This window comes from Oratosquilla oratoria, chromosome 27 (genome assembly GCF_046742065.1).
Source record: "Oratosquilla oratoria isolate Oo_2021 chromosome 27, ASM4674206v1, whole genome shotgun sequence".
Classification (NCBI taxonomy): Eukaryota; Metazoa; Arthropoda; class Malacostraca; order Stomatopoda; family Squillidae; genus Oratosquilla; species Oratosquilla oratoria.
In genome coordinates, this window is record NC_134803.1 from 18,511,530 (window position 1) to 18,527,732 (window position 16,203).

The 16,203-nt window shown below is 47.0% G+C and overlaps 2 protein-coding genes across 2 annotated transcripts in view; one reads left to right on the top strand and one right to left on the bottom strand.

The window, feature by feature from the left end:
• Positions 1-16,203, top strand: part of rswl (tRNA methyltransferase roswell) — a 185,908-nt gene that overhangs the window by 7,102 nt on the left and 162,603 nt on the right. The gene's annotated exons all lie outside the window — the stretch shown is intronic.
• On the bottom strand, positions 14,767-16,122 carry LOC143039758 (uncharacterized). The gene has a single exon (XM_076210000.1). The coding sequence runs from the start codon at positions 16,120-16,122 to the stop codon at positions 14,767-14,769; it is 1,356 nt and encodes a 451-aa protein (XP_076066115.1).

The following is a 16,203-nucleotide window of genomic DNA, read 5'->3' on the forward strand; positions in this document are numbered from 1 at the left end:
GTGGTTGATGGAGTTGGCCAAAAACATAATACTTTTAGAATTTCTTGTGAGGTTCGAACATGTGGGGCATATTTGCATACTAACTTGAATAAATGTAGAGTGATTTTTTTTTTTTAATATTGTTGTTTATTTCTTTATAATACAAAGATTGCATAAATATTGCATACAATTAAATAAAAAAAAATCATTAAATTTTATTTGAAATGCGCTATACAAAATTTATAAGCTATGAAATATGACATTGCATACATGGTATTATGCAAAGTAGACCACTTGAAAAAAGAAACTAACGAAGAAGAGCGCTTTCGTATATTACATATTCAATGCAAAAAGTACATAGTTGAATAGAAATACATATTTTGTATATACATGAAAAAGGAATACAAAAACTCCATTAAATATTGACGTCAACTTCGCCGTGTTCCATCATGCCAACCAAGAAGACCACAGAATGGACTGGGATAACGCACCAGTTATATTCAAATCCCATTGTAGCTTTCAAAGTGGTACCATCGCAAATGCCAAGATATTCCGCAAACTACGTTCCAAGAACTCGGTGAGATGTCCCTTGGGTACTGGTGCAACTCTTGCGTAACGAACTGGTGCTTCGAGGATAAACTGTTGCTTTTTTGTATAACCATAGTAGTTTGTTGCAGGATAAAAACGTAAATTCTCTTTGATCATATTATATGGAAATTACACCTTTTAAAGAAAATAATTCAACTATATGCAGTCTATTACACTAAAAACACAATAGTGTTTCTAAATAGAGTGAAGTTTGATCCATACCACCCAGGCACGGATCCAGGATTGTTATTGGGGGGGGGGGGGCGATAAGCGATAACCGATACTTGAAACACGCCGAGAAACACCCCCAAGAATATAACAAATCTTAAATTCAAACTTGCCCAAGGTTATAGATTTGGGCAATTGGGTAATTGACGTGCTAACCACACCGCAATTACCGAAAGTACTGCTACCCGAGACTCCCCCCTTCTTGAGGAATCTCGCTCTGGCATGATTATGTCCCGGTCTCACGCGTTTAGGCGCACTCGGGCCTCGTGTTCGATAATTGTTGCGAGATTACAAAGGATTACAAAGGCGGAGCATGCCGACAGGAGACCTTTTGGCCCATATCTAGGTCGGATGCGAGAAAAAATAATAATAAAAATAAATAAATAAAAACTATAATAATGTAGATAACAAATAGAATACATAAATAAATGCAGAGGTATAGTTAGATGATAAACAGGTTTCGTGCGTTAAGCGACTTATTTGGCACCAAAAGGATTTTTTTATGTTGTTCATTCATCCATTCATCCATAAGTAAATAAATTAAAGTAAATAAAGTATAAATAAAGAATGACCAAAGTAGTTATGTTGGTGCTCAAAAAATAATAATGGCATTTTGGTGTTCTAAATTTTAAGTAAACAAAGAAACGAGTTAAGCGTAAACATGTCCAGCTTCAGAATAAACTAAATACTTTGCAAGCAGCATCGCGATGGCATATCAGATGTCAATGATTTCCTTTGTCGTGTTGGAATAAGTCTGCGATCATGAACTAAAAGTTTCAATAAACTGTGTTTCTCATGATGATATTGTGGTGTGAGCGTCAGTGTGTATGGCGCGGATGGGGACGGACGGTTGGCACCCCCTCCCCCTCTTTCTGGGGGGGGGGGAGAGGGGGTCAAAGGGCATTAGCGCTGGTATCCCCCTTCACACCCGAATGCGGGGGGGGTGGCCTCACGTTGGCTTGGGTGGCACAGTGCCGAACAAGGACCGCGCGTGGGTGGTGGTGAATGCGAGTGTGAGTGGAGTGTACAGTACCCGGAAAGGGGGATATGATAAGCTAGCATTAATGGTTAGGAGGTAGGGAATTAGGCTAGAGAAGTGGAGAGTGTGCCGCAAAGGAATGTAAGGGCCCACCCAGGAGCGACCGAAACCGAAGAACCGACGTCATCGACGCACAAGTAAGTACTTTTGAATCACAAGCTATCTAGGCACTGCAAAAATGACTACGCCCGCAAGTGGAAACGGGCCGTCAATGTCCGCACCTGAGAGTGAAAAAGAACCGTTCAAGGTGAATAGTGTCACTTTAAGGCCGTTTGACGGGACAGGAGATGTCTCCGTGTGGCTAACAAAGGCAGCCTTGGTCGCGCGGCTAACAGGAGTGAGGGATGTGGCGAGTTACATCGCGCTAAATTTAGAGGGCGCGGCTTTATCCGTCTACATGGAGATGGCAACCGAAGATCAAAAGGAAGTGGAAAAGGTGAAGGAGAGGTTACAGGGAGTTTTTGGCGAGAGTCCCTTTGAAGCGTACTGCAAACTACGGCGAATGCGGTGGACGGGAGAACAGGTTGACGTGTTCGCAAATGACATTAGGCGATTGGCAGGCCTGATTAATCTCGAAGGCAACTCCCTGGAGATGGTAGTGAGGATGGCTTTCGTGAATGGGTTTCCGGATTACATATCGACTGGGCTGCAGGCAATGGAAAATGCAGCAAAGGCAGACATGAGCGAACTTATAGCCCGCGCCAGGCTCCTGACTAAGGCTAAGGATGAAGGGCCGATGGTGGCTGTGGCCAACGAACAGACACAAAGGAGAGTGCCCTCGGCGGGAGAAGGTGCGCGGGCGAGAGTGGCCACGGACCGAGAAGGGAGAACGGGTGAGCTCGGGGGTGACTACAACAGATGGCGCGGGGTGTCGAGGGTCCGTTGTTACGAGTGCCGGAGACTGGGTCACCTGGCAAGGGACTGTAAGGAGGTAGAGCTTATCTGTTACTCGTGCAATCAGCCAGGGCACATGGCCCGAAATTGCAGTCAGGGAAACGGGACATCGGCGGCCCCTATGCGAAGGGCCGCCGAGGAAATGTAAGGACACCGTTCAGTCGTATGCCGCTCGTGGATATTTGGGTGAGAGGGAGACGCGCGAGGGCGCTGATAGACTCTGGCTGTTCAACCACGATCGTGAGGACCGATATAGTTCAAGAGTTCAGACGGGGAGATGTGGCCCTGACGACAGTCGACGGGAGAGAGACGATATGCGATGGCGACCAGGAAATTGAAATGATAGTGGAGGGTATCCCGATACGACTAAGAGTGCTCGTCATTAGAACGATTCTGGAGGGAATTGACGTGGTGCTGGGAATGGACGGAATTACCCAGCTTGGAGAAGTCACGTTCATCGGTGGGCTCGTACGGATTGAAATGAGGCAGGACTCGGAAGAGAGGATGAAGAACCGACCGAGACCGGGTGAGGACGTAGGAATGGCAATGGGAGCCGCGGAGGGCGGTGCTGGCCCGAAGCTCGACCCTGAGGAGAGGGCGACGCCGTGCACGATTGAGGACGAGGACTTCCGGGCGGAATTTGACGGCCGGAAGTGGGAAGTAGAGTGGTATCCGAAGGAAAGCTCGCCCGTCTTGAAGAACAAAGTCGACTGCTACACACGGACCCTCAGAGAGGGGGTGAGGGAGGACTTTGACCTCGAAGTGGAGCGATGGATCGAGGAAGGAATCTTGAGTCCCTGGGAGGAACCTGTGGAGGGCGGAATCCTGCCCTTGATGGCGGTAGTGCAGCCAACCAAGAGAAAGGTACGACCGGTGCTGGACTTCCGAGAGCTGAACCAGTTCGTGAAGTGTCATACTGGCGACGATTTTGTAGATGTATGTAGTGAGACCCTACGCAGGTGGCGCCGAAGGAGGGGGGCGTCCGCCGTTGTAGACTTGCGGGCGGCTTACTTGCAAATTCACGTGACTAAGAAGTTATGGAAGTACCAGCTAGTAAAATACAAAGGGAGAATTTACTGCTTGACCAGACTTGGTTTTGGGCTCAGCTCGGCCCCGAGGATCATGACGAGAATCCTGAAGACGGTACTGGGGAAGACTGAAGCGATGAAGAAGGGCACTGACTCGTACCTAGACGACATACTGGTGGACGATGGCATAGTATCGACGTCGAACGTGGTGGAACATCTGGCTCGATACGGATTGACAGCTAAGGAACCGGAGCCGTTGGAGGGAGGAGCGGTGTTGGGACTGCGACTGGAAAGGAACGCGGCAGGAACGCTGATGTTCAAGCGAGGGAACGAGATCCCAAAGGTGACGGACGAAATGTGTAAACGAGAACTTTTCTCCCTTTGCGGCAAATTAGTGGGCCACTACCCGATCGCCGGATGGCTTCGTACGGCATGTAGCTACATTAAGAGGAGGGCGGGATCGAAAGATTGGGGAGAGAAGGTTGATGAGGACACGCTAACCATGATGCACGACGTTGTCCAGAGGACGATGCACGATGATCCTGTGAGAGGACAGTGGAACGCGCCCCAGCAGAGCCATGGCGTAGTATGGTGCGACGCGAGTAGTATCGCAACCGGCGCCGTCTTGGAGATAGGGAACGTGATAGTCGAAGATGGAGCGTGGCAGCGGAAGAAGGACGACTACCACCATATTAACGTGTCAGAGTTGGACGCGGTCATAAAAGGAACAAATTTGGCGCTGAAATGGGGGCTGCGTGAGATCGAGATCAGGACGGACTCAGCCACGGTAGCGGGGTGGATGAACTCGGTGCTGACGGCTGAAAAGAGAGTACGCACGAAAGGAGCTGCAGAGATCCTGGTGAAGCGCCGCCTCGGGATCCTGAGAGAGTTAATCGACGAGTTCGGCATGAAGATAAGGGTGAGGAAGGTATCCTCGGAGGCGAACAAAGCGGACGCGCTTACCAGAGTAAAGAGGAGCTGGCTGAAAGCGAAGGAAGAACAGAAAGAGAAGCTCGAGATGTACACCGCTGGGTCCTTTCGTGCGAAAGAGTTGCACGAAACGCATCATCTAGGGGTCGATAGGTCATTGTTCCTGGCAAGGAAGGTTAACCCGAACATATCAAGGGAAGAGGTGCGGCATGCGGTGAGGGCGTGTGCCCGCTGTCAGTCCATAAACCCAGCCCCCAGACCGCATTCAGCGGGGGAGCTCTGCGTGGAAGAGAACTGGGGGCGGCTGGCAATTGACGTAACCCACTATCAAGGCACCAGATACTTATCGATGGTCGACTGCGGCCCAGGGCGGTTCGGCATTTGGCGAGAACTGAAGGCGGAGACTGGAGAAGAGATTGCGCGGGTGATGGACGAGGTATTTTTGGAGCGGGGCCCAGTGGATGAAGTCCTGATGGACAACGGCACGGCGTTTCGGTCGGAGGCACTGAAAGGTACATAGGACAAGTGGAACACAAGACGATTCTTCCGGGCAGCGTACCGGCCGAGCGGAAATGGGATAGTAGAACGACACCATCGTACAATTAAGGCCATAGCTGAGAGGGCGCGAATACCGCCGACGGAGGCAGTTTTCTGGTATAATATCTCCCCCAGGTCAGGCCAAGACGACCGCTCGGTTCCGCAAAAGGCTGTGTTCAAATATGATTGGCGCCATCCGCTGCAGGGACCGAAACTGCCGGCCAACGCCGAAGAAGGCCCCGCCTCAGTGCAGGTGGGGGAGGAGGTATGGGTGAGACCAAAGGACAGGAAGTGCACGTCACAGTGGACGAGAGGGACAGTGACGGAGGTGAACTCCCGGAACAATGTTTCTGTTGAGGGAGTGCCGCGACATATCTTGGATATACGGCGGGTAGTGAGTGAAGGAGAAGATGAGGAGGAAGGCCACGGGGCGACAACAGAAGAGGATGGGGTGTCTCAGAGACCCCAGCGCGAAAGACGCCCGCCAAGGTGGCTACAGGACTACGATGTAGAGGAAGGAGAAGACGAGGAGTAGGGTGATCTCTAGATCAAGGGGGGGTGTGGTGTGAGCGTGAGTGTGTATGGCGCGGATGGGGACGGACGGTTGGCACCCCCTCCCCCTCTTTCTGGGGGGGGGGAGAAGGGGTCAAAGGGCATTAGCGCTGGTATCCCCCTTCCCACCCGAATGCGGGGGGGGGGGTGGCCTCACGTTGGCTTGGGTGGCACAGTGCCGAACAAGGACCGCGCGTGGGTGGTGGTGAATGCGAGTGTGAGTGGAGTGTACAGTACCCGGAAAGGGGGATATGATAAGCTAGCATTAATGGTTAGGAGGTAGGGAATTAGGCTAGAGAAGTGGAGAGTGTGCCGCAAAGGAATGTAAGGGCCCACCCAGGAGCGACCGAAACCGAAGAACCGACGTCATCGACGCACAAGTAAGTACTTTTGAATCACAGATATCTGTGCTAGAACGTTGACAAATACCGGTAATTCTACTCGTCTTACATAATTGTAAACTTATTAAAGTGAATGATTATATTACATTGTATTGAAAAATGTATATCATATGTGTCTATACATAGTAAAGAATTATCTATACATAAATTTCAATCGTTCTTGAATGATTGTATTACATTGTATTGAAAATAATGCATGTCATATGTGTCTATAAATAATAAAGAATTGTATATAAATTTACATGAATTTCAATCTATCTTTTTTCTTAATACAGATATTTTAAGCTTATTATCCTATTATAACTTGAAGATGAGGACTAATTGTCCAGAAGACTAAATGCCCGAAGACCAGTTATTTTGCAAAGGAAGACCAATTGTCCGAAGACTAAATGTCCGATGACTAAATGTCCGAAGACTAAATGTCCGAAGACTAAATGTCCGAAGACTAAATGTGACAATGGTTAATCAATTAGTAAAGGTTTATTGTATAAATTATGTACATGGATATATACATTAATATACAATGCGGGTAACAGCACCCCCGGGTACGGACAATTGCTCACCGGACAGTTGCTCACCGGACAATTGCTCACCGGATAGCTGCTCACCGAACAAGTGATAAATAGGACATTTGCTCACCAATGATTATTTTAGTTATATTGAAGTTTATTACAGCAATAATATACAAACAATATACAAACCTAATAACATAATATACAGGATTTTTCAGTTATATTGAAGTTTATTACAGCAATATTACAGGATTTTTTATTGAAATTTATTACAGCAATAATACACAAACAATATACAAACTTTCATATTTTAGTTATTAATTAATTATAAAATTCAATACCAATTCCTTCCATCAATATATAGTGATTACAGTTTTACAACTGGTGCAGTACTGAAGTGGGTTTATTGTCCTTAGTGGTTTACAAGTCCAGTCTAATGGTGTGGCCAACTGCATTTAGAAAGTCAGGAAGACACTGACTTCCTGCAGCATACCCCTGGCACAGATAAAGTAAATCTTTACCATAATTGTTAGAGGCCAAGAACTTATCAAACTCTACAATATAATATAATGCATTGTTTTTAGTTTGTTTCATTGACTAATTACCCTAACACTTCTAGTTCATGAACTAGAAGTCAATTCAGACTATGAAAGTAAAATTTTCGACTTATTAAATGACAGAGATACATACGAATAGTTAGCCACAACATTAGACTGGACCAGTAGAATATCATTACCCCGTCTGGGGTATTGGCTGCTTGTTATTGTGGCAAAGTAGCATGCAGTCGATACTTTAGGGTCTATATGGGGCGCCCCTACAGACCAGAGCCACACATCATTTTGTCTATGATAGAAGAAATTCTGTTCATAGAGAAATTATGACACTTTTATACTACGACTGTCCCTCCGTTATGCTGTCCCCCAACCCTTTGTTGCTGTCCTGTACCATTTCTATGAGTATTCTCTTTCTGTGATGGGGGAATTCCCTGTGGTGGGGGAAAAGAATACTGCCACCAAGTATCCCACTTGGATCGTAAGAGGCGAGAAGAAAGGGACGGGGAGAGGGACTAAGCATCCTTCTCCCTGTAGCCCCACGGGGCATATTTTATTACTAAAAATCTGTGACCCGATCGGTTTTCCCAATCCGTCAGAACCCGGCAGAATGCGGACACGCTGACCCCTGTCCGAGAGTAAAGGTCTATTCGATTTTTTTGGCAGGGCCCGACGTGATATCAAGGGCACGTGTACATTCAACCTGTGAAAGATGCCTGAAACTAAAGCAGTAATGAAACGAAGAAACCGCCATTTTTGGAAATGGGTTACAGAAACGAAAAAAATAACAAAACGGCACCTGTCGAAAAACAAAAAGCAAGTTGTGTTTTTAAAGCGAGAACATGCCGCTAAATTTCCAACGTTATATCAAACTTGCAAGGATTTCACCATCAAGGAATCAATAAAGTCATTTCATCGTAAATTTTTGTTGTCTTATAAATAAAAGCTGTTTCGTGTCTGTCTGTCTGTCAGACTTTTTTCTCGATTCGATCGATCGACTAATTTCGATTTCGACGACTCAACCTTGAGCCGTGGACGAACATCGTTAGGCCATGGACGCTCATCGTTGAGTCATGGACGATCATCGTTGAGCCCTGAACGATCATCGTTTTGCAATGGACGATCATCGTTGAGGAAAGAACGATCATCGTTAAGCCATGGTGTCGAAGTTCTCGAAGCTGCCGAAGTTCTCGTATCCTAAAAAGAAAAGTGAAGGCATAAGGGGTGCTGGAGGGCCTCGGGCCAGCACCCTAAGGTTTGGGTCTTTTAATGTGCGTGGATGTGGTACAGATGAGAGTAAAAGGGAAGAGATAGGTAGTATGTTTGTGAGAAGAAAGATGGATGTGTTGGCTTTGAGTGAAACTAAGTTGAAAGGGAAGGGTGAGTGTAAGTTTGGGAGTGTAAGTGGGAGGTTATCAGGAGTGAAGAGAGGGCGAGGGAGGGAAGGGGTGGCTATTCTAGTAAGTGAGGAGATAGGTAAACAGGTAGTGGAGTGGAAGGAGGTTTCCTCAAGGATAATGTGGATGAAGGTGAAACTGGGAAAGGAGATGTGGGTCTTTGTAAGTGCATATGGGCCTGGCAGTGAGAAGAGCGTGGAAGAAAGGGAGGCCTTTTGGATAGATTTAAATGAGTGCATAGAGGGTTTAGGAAGAAATGTCAATGTAATAGTACTGGGAGACCTTAATGCTAGGGTGGGAAATGGTCCAATCGATGGAGTGGTTGGGAAGTGTGGAGTTCCAGGAAAGAATTGTAGTGGAGAGTTGATGGTGGAAATGTGTCTAGAAAGAGAGTTGATGATAGCAAATACCGTGTTTCGGAAGAAAGTCAAGCATAAGTACACATGGGAGAGGGTGGTGGAGGGAAGGGTGGTAGATAGAGCGCTAATGGATTATGTAGTGGTAAATAGGATTATGATAGGAAGAGTTAAGGATGTACATGTGCTAAGGGGAGAGGGTGGGGGAATATCAGATCATTTTTTGGTGGAAGGTAAGTTGAGAGTGGAGGATAGATGGAGAAAGAGGAAAGGGACAAAAGGTAGGGAGGTTCTTAGAGTGAACTCCTTGAATGAAAAGGAAAAGGAGAAGGAGTACGAAAGGAAGCTGAAGGAGGAGTGGGAGGGAGTAAAGGATGGAGCAGAGATGGGTGTGGAGGAGGAATGGGGATGGTTCAAGGAGGGAGTCTTAAAGTGTGCAAGGATGGTGTGTGGAACAAGAAGGACAGGGGGAAATAGAAGAAAGGGTAGTGAATGGTGGGATGAGGAAACAAAGAAGGTTGTAGAAGAGAAGAAGCGAGCATTCACAGATTGGTTACAAAAGAGGACGGGGGAGTCATATGTGACGTACAAAGAAAAGAAAAGAGAAGTAAAGCACAAGGTAAAGGAGGCAAAGAGGAGAGCAGATGTGAAATGGGGTAGGAGTATGACAGAAAATTTTGAAAGTAATAAAAAGATGTTTTGGAAAGAAATTAAGAGAGGAAGAGGAGGCGAATCAAGTAGGGAAGAAAAGGTAAAAGGTACAGATGGAGATATGATAATGGAAGAGATGGCAGTAAGGAGAAGATGGGCAGAATATTTTAGGGAGTTGCTAAATGTGAAGGAGGATAGGGAAGGAAAGATAGCTGCAGTGGGAAATGCGAAGAAAATGAGAGTGCTGAGTGAGGAGAATGGAGGAGAAATAAGGAAGGATGAGGTGAAGGCAGTTGTAAAGATGATGAAAGCAGGTAAGGCACCTGGTCTGGATGGATGCCATACAGAATGTCTGAAAAAGGGAGGTTCAGTGATGGTGGACTGGTTGGTGAGGTTATTTAATGTTTGCTGGAGAGAGGGTAGAGTACCGGAGGACTGGAGGAGTGCCTGTATAGTTCCTCTTTACAAGGGAAAAGGGGACAAGTGTGAATGTAGTAGTTTCAGAGGGATTAGCCTGTTAAGTGTAGTAGGGAAGGCTTATGGGAGGATCTTAATTGAGAGGATTAGGAGAGGAACAGAAGGAGTAATTGGTGAGGAACAGTGTGGTTTTAGGACAGGTAGAGGTTGTGTAGATCAGATATTTGTGGTAAGACAGATATGTGAGAAAGCTATAGGAAAGGGGAAGGATGTTTTTTTGGGCTTTTATGGATCTGGAAAAGGCTTATGATAGGGTAGACAGAAAGGCACTGTGGGAGGTTATGCAGATTTATGGGATAGGAGGAAAGCTTTTGGGAGCTGTCAAGAGTTTTTATGAGAGTAGTAGAGCTTGTGTCAGGATTAGAAATGGAGAGAGTGAGTGGTTTGAAGTAAAGGTGGGACTTCGTCAAGGATGCGTTATGTCGCCCTGGCTGTTCAACTTATACATGGATGGGGTGGTGCGAGAGGTGAATGCTAGGGTAGTGGGTCAGGGATTGGAGATGGTTAAAGAAAATGGAGAAAAGTGGGAGGTGAGCCAGCTGTTGTTTGCGGACGACACTGCGCTTGTGGCAGGGTCAGAGGAGGGATTGAGGAAGTTGGTGGCAGAGTTTGGGAGAGTGTGTGATAGAAGAAAGCTAAAGATAAATGTGGGTAAAAGTAAGGTGATGAGATGTACAAGGGGTGAAAGTGGCAGTAGACTGGAAGTGAACATTAAGGGAGAGCGACTGGAGGAAGTGGATAGTTTTAGATACTTGGGTGCAAGTGTAGCAGGAAAAGGTGGAGTGAAGGTGGAGGTAGAATGTAGATTGAGAGAAGCGAGTAAATGCCTTGGTGGATTAAAGAGTGTAATGAGGAATAGACATTTGGGAATGGATGCGAAGAGGAGACTGTATGAAGGAGTGATTGTGCCAACAGCACTGTATGGGGCAGAAACGTGGAACATAAGAGAAGAAGAGAGAAGGAGTTTGAATGTGTTTGAGATGAGGTGTCTGAGAAGTATGGTGGGGGTTACTAGGCTAGATAGAGTGAGAAATGAGGAGGTGAGGAGGAGAACAGGGGTGAAAAAGGATTTGGGAGATAGGGTTGATGAAAGAATATTAGGATGGTTTGGACACATGGAAAGAATGAGTGAAGAAAGACTAGTAAAAGAGGTGTGGAAGGCAGATGTGGAGGGAGTGAACATGAGGGGACGTCCTAGGATGAGGTGGATGGATGGGGTGAAGGGGGCTTTGGGGAAGAGGGGAATGTCTGTTGAGGAAGGAAGGGAGAGGACGGAAGACAGAGGTGAGTGGAGAATGGTTGTATATGGATGATGTTGTGATTGCATGAGGAGGAATGGGCGGGGGGTGGGGGGTGGGGTAGTATGTGTGAGTAAATTTTGACGCAGCCCGAAGGGATTTCTCCCGTCCTCTCCTTATATGCAAGGGGGGACGGAGAGGGGGGGTCGCCGATTAAATGAAGCGGCCTTGCTGTGGATGTGCTGTGTCTTGCGACACTGCTTCTGACCCAGGGCGGTGGGCAGGGTGCAGGGATGACCCGTCATCCAGGAGGTGCTCAGATGAGAGGGAGGGTGGGAGGGATGTGGAGTGTATTTAGGGATGAAATGGGTGGGAGTGTTTTTATGCCTTTCCCTTTTTGGCTACCTCCCTTGGAAGGGGGAAAAAGCCTTGGTATATGTATGTATATATTGATGGAAGAAATTGGTATTGAATTTTATAATGAATTAAAAACTAAAAGTTTGGATGTTGTTTCTGTATTATTGCTGTATATATGATACAATATAAGTTCAAGAGAAGTAAAAGATAATCCTTTGGTGAGCAAATGTCCTATTTGTCACTTCTCCGGTGAGCAATTATCCGGTGAGCAACTGTCCTACACCCCAGCACCCCAGTGGGAGAGTTGTCGTGCCCTAGTGGGTGGAAGGTGAGAGCGTGGTTCATACTTTCACAGTTGTTATTGGTCCATTTGAATGGAAGATTATAATTTCGTTGAGGTTGAAACACATGAGAACGCAACGAGGGAACCAGTTTCTCACTAAAGTACTCTGTGGACTTCGGTAAATCCTTATCGAATTTTAGGCGCATCATGTGAGACCTCTCATTCACAGTTTCATTTTTCCTTGATTGTTCCGTGGACTCAGCATTTAGATGACGTTTTGCATTTTCCTCCAAGTGGCGGGTGCACAGAAGGAGCGTCGCGTTCGGGAACAGAGGGCACAGAACATCCCACGTAGAGTCGTTGTTCTTGCCTTTATAGATTGTTGTCCGCACTCGTAAATTCGTGGCTAGGTGCTAATTCCCGCACAGTGCTACCGAAAAAGAGTTGAACTGGCAATTCCATCCCCGGTTGCATGAATCGTTCGGTTCTTCACACCACCACACTTGTCAAGGACCGCAACGGCATTCGTATCAGGTTCCAGATGAGCTTCAAACTTGCCTAAGGTTATAGGTGTTGATGTACTTGGTGTATTACGCAAAAATATTTGTTCCCTTTTTGCGCTTCCTGCAACAAACTACTATGGTTATACAAAAAAGCAACAGTTTATCCTCGAAGCACCCGTTCGTTACGCAAGAGTTGCACCAGTACCCAAGGGACATCTCACCGAGTTCTTGGAACGTAGTTTGCGGAATATCTTGGCATTTGCGATGGTACCACTTTGAAAGCTACAATGGGATTTGAATATAACTGGTGCGTTATCCCAGTCCATTCTGTGGTCTTCTTGGTTGGCATGATGGAACACGGCGAAGTTGACGTCAATATTTAATGGAGTTTTTGTATTCCTTTTTTATGTATATATAAAATATGTATTTCTATTCAACTATGTACTTTTTGCATTGAATATGTAATATACGAAAGCTCTCTGCTTCGTTAGTTCCTTTTTTCAAGTGGTCTACTTTGCGTAATACAATGTACGCAATATCATATTTCATAGCTTATAAATTTTGTATAGCGTATTTTAAATAAAATCTAATGAAAATTTTGTATTTAATTGTATGCAATATTTATGTAAGCTTTGTATTGTAAAGAAATAAACAACAACAGTTTTTAAAATAAAAATGTTCACTCTACCTTTATTCAAGTTAGTATGCAAATATGCCCCACATGTTCGAACCTCACAAGAAATTCTAAAAGTATTATGTTTTTGGCCAACTTCATCAACCACGCTCAGCAGGGTTGCAAGGTTTTCTACCAGGAAAAATGCCAAATTCTGACAAAATGCTGCCAAAATGTTTTTAAAACATGCCCCAAAAATGCCAACCATTACATTTTCTACGATTTTTTTTTTTTTGTATTTTGGTTTTACATGTGTAGTTAAAAATAATGTATATAACTACAATTACGATATGAAAAATAGTTTTTACTGTTGACTAGCCAATATAATACAATACCACATGATATAACCAAGATCAAGTAGTTGAAGATAATGTGTATAACTACAATTACAATGTAAAATATTTTTCTACTGTTGACTAGCCAATATAATACAATGTCACATGATATGACCAAGATCAATTTATATCATTCATGTACATCATCATATTCTAGTGGTACTGTAATAAACCACCATCCTCTGAAATAAATCTACTTCAAGACTGTGTGAAAAGGAAAGAAAGATATGAACTTCCAAAATGAAATATATTATACTCCGTATTATGTGAGAAAGAAAAAATACCATGTGATTCAAAAGTACTTACTTGTGCGTCGATGACGTCGGTTCTTCGGTTTCGGTCGCTCCTGGGTGGGCCCTTACATTCCTTTGCGGCACACTCTCCATTTCTCTAGCCTAATTCCCTACCTCCTAACCATTAATGCTAGCATATCATATCCCCCTTTCCGGGTACTGTACACTCCACTCACACTCGCATTCACCACCACCCACGCGCGGTCCTTGTTCGGCACTGTGCCACCCAAGCCAACGTGAGGCCACCCCCCCCCCCCGCATTCGGGTGGGAAGGGGGATACCAGCGCTAATGCCCTTTGACCCCCTCTCCCCCCCCCCAGAAAGAGGGGGAGGGGGTGCCAACCGTCCGTCCCCATCCGCGCCATACACACTCACGCTCACACCACACCCCCCCCTTGATCTAGAGATCACCCTACTCCTCGTCTTCTCCTTCCTCTACATCGTAGTCCTGTAGCCACCTTGGCGGGCGTCTTTCGCGCTGGGGTCTCTGAGACACCCCATCCTCTTCTGTTGTCGCCCCGTGGCCTTCCTCCTCATCTTCTCCTTCACTCACTACCCGCCGTATATCCAAGATATGTCGCGGCACTCCCTCAACAGAAACATTGTTCCGGGAGTTCACCTCCGTCACTGTCCCTCTCGTCCACTGTGACGTGCACTTCCTGTCCTTTGGTCTCACCCATACCTCCTCCCCCACCTGCACTGAGGCGGGGCCTTCTTCGGCGTTGGCCGGCAGTTTCGGTCCCTGCAGCGGATGGCGCCAATCATATTTGAACACAGCCTTTTGCGGAACCGAGCGGTCGTCTTGGCCTGACCTGGGGGAGATATTATACCAGAAAACTGCCTCCGTCGGCGGTATTCGCGCCCTCTCAGCTATGGCCTTAATTGTACGATGGTGTCGTTCTACTATCCCATTTCCGCTCGGCCGGTACGCTGCCCGGAAGAATCGTCTTGTGTTCCACTTGTCCTATGTACCTTTCAGTGCCTCCGACCGAAACGCCGTGCCGTTGTCCATCAGGACTTCATCCACTGGGCCCCGCTCCAAAAATACCTCGTCCATCACCCGCGCAATCTCTTCTCCAGTCTCCGCCTTCAGTTCTCGCCAAATGCCGAACCGCCCTGGGCCGCAGTCGACCATCGATAAGTATCTGGTGCCTTGATAGTGGGTTACGTCAATTGCCAGCCGCCCCCAGTTCTCTTCCACGCAGAGCTCCCCCGCTGAATGCGGTCTGGGGGCTGGGTTTATGGACTGACAGCGGGCACACGCCCTCACCGCATGCCGCACCTCTTCCCTTGATATGTTCGGGTTAACCTTCCTTGCCAGGAACAATGACCTATCGACCCCTAGATGATGCGTTTCGTGCAACTCTTTCGCACGAAAGGACCCAGCGGCGTACATCTCGAGCTTCTCTTTCTGTTCTTCCTTCGCTTTCAGCCAGCTCCTCTTTACTCTGGTAAGCGCGTCCGCTTTGTTCGCCTCCGAGGATACCTTCCTCACCCTTATCTTCATGCCGAACTCGTCGATTAACTCTCTCAGGATCCCGAGGCGGCGCTTCACCAGGATCTCTGCAGCTCCTTTCGTGCGTACTCTCTTTTCAGCCGTCAGCACCGAGTTCATCCACCCCGCTACCGTGGCTGAGTCCGTCCTGATCTCGATCTCACGCAGCCCCCATTTCAGCGCCAAATTTGTTCCTTTTATGACCGCGTCCAACTCTGACACGTTAATATGGTGGTAGTCGTCCTTCTTCCGCTGCCACGCTCCATCTTCGACTATCACGTTCCCTATCTCCAAGACGGCGCCGGTTGCGATACTACTCGCGTCGCACCATACTACGCCATGGCTCTGCTGGGGCGCGTTCCACTGTCCTCTCACAGGATCATCGTGCATCGTCCTCTGGACAACGTCGCGTATCATGGTTAGCGTGTCCTCATCAACCTTCTCCCCCCAATCTTTCGATCCCGCCCTCCTCTTAATGTAGCTACATGCCGTACGAAGCCATCCGGCGATCGGGTAGTGGCCCACTAATTTGCCGCAAAGGGAGAAAAGTTCTCGTTTACACATTTCGCCCGTCACCTTTGGGATCTCGTTCCCTCGCTTGAACATCAGCGTTCCTGCCGCGTTCCTTTCCAGTCGCAGTCCCAACACCGCTCCTCCCTCCAACGGCTCCGGTTCCTTAGCTGTCAATCCGTATCGAGCCAGATGTTCCACCACGTTCGACGTCGATACTATGCCATCGTCCACCAGTATGTCGTCTAGGTACGAGTCAGTGCCCTTCTTCATCGCTTCAGTCTTCCCCAGTACCGTCTTCAGGATTCTCGTCATGATCCTCGGGGCCGAGCTGAGCCCAAAACCAAGTCTGGTCAAGCAGTAAATTCTCCCTTTGTATTTTACTAGCTGGTACTT

What these genes read in the sequence shown, in the direction of transcription:
- LOC143039758 (XM_076210000.1), bottom strand. Translation starts at nt 16,122, where the DNA reads ATGACGAGAATCCTGAAGACGGTACTGGGGAAGACTGAAGCGATGAAG.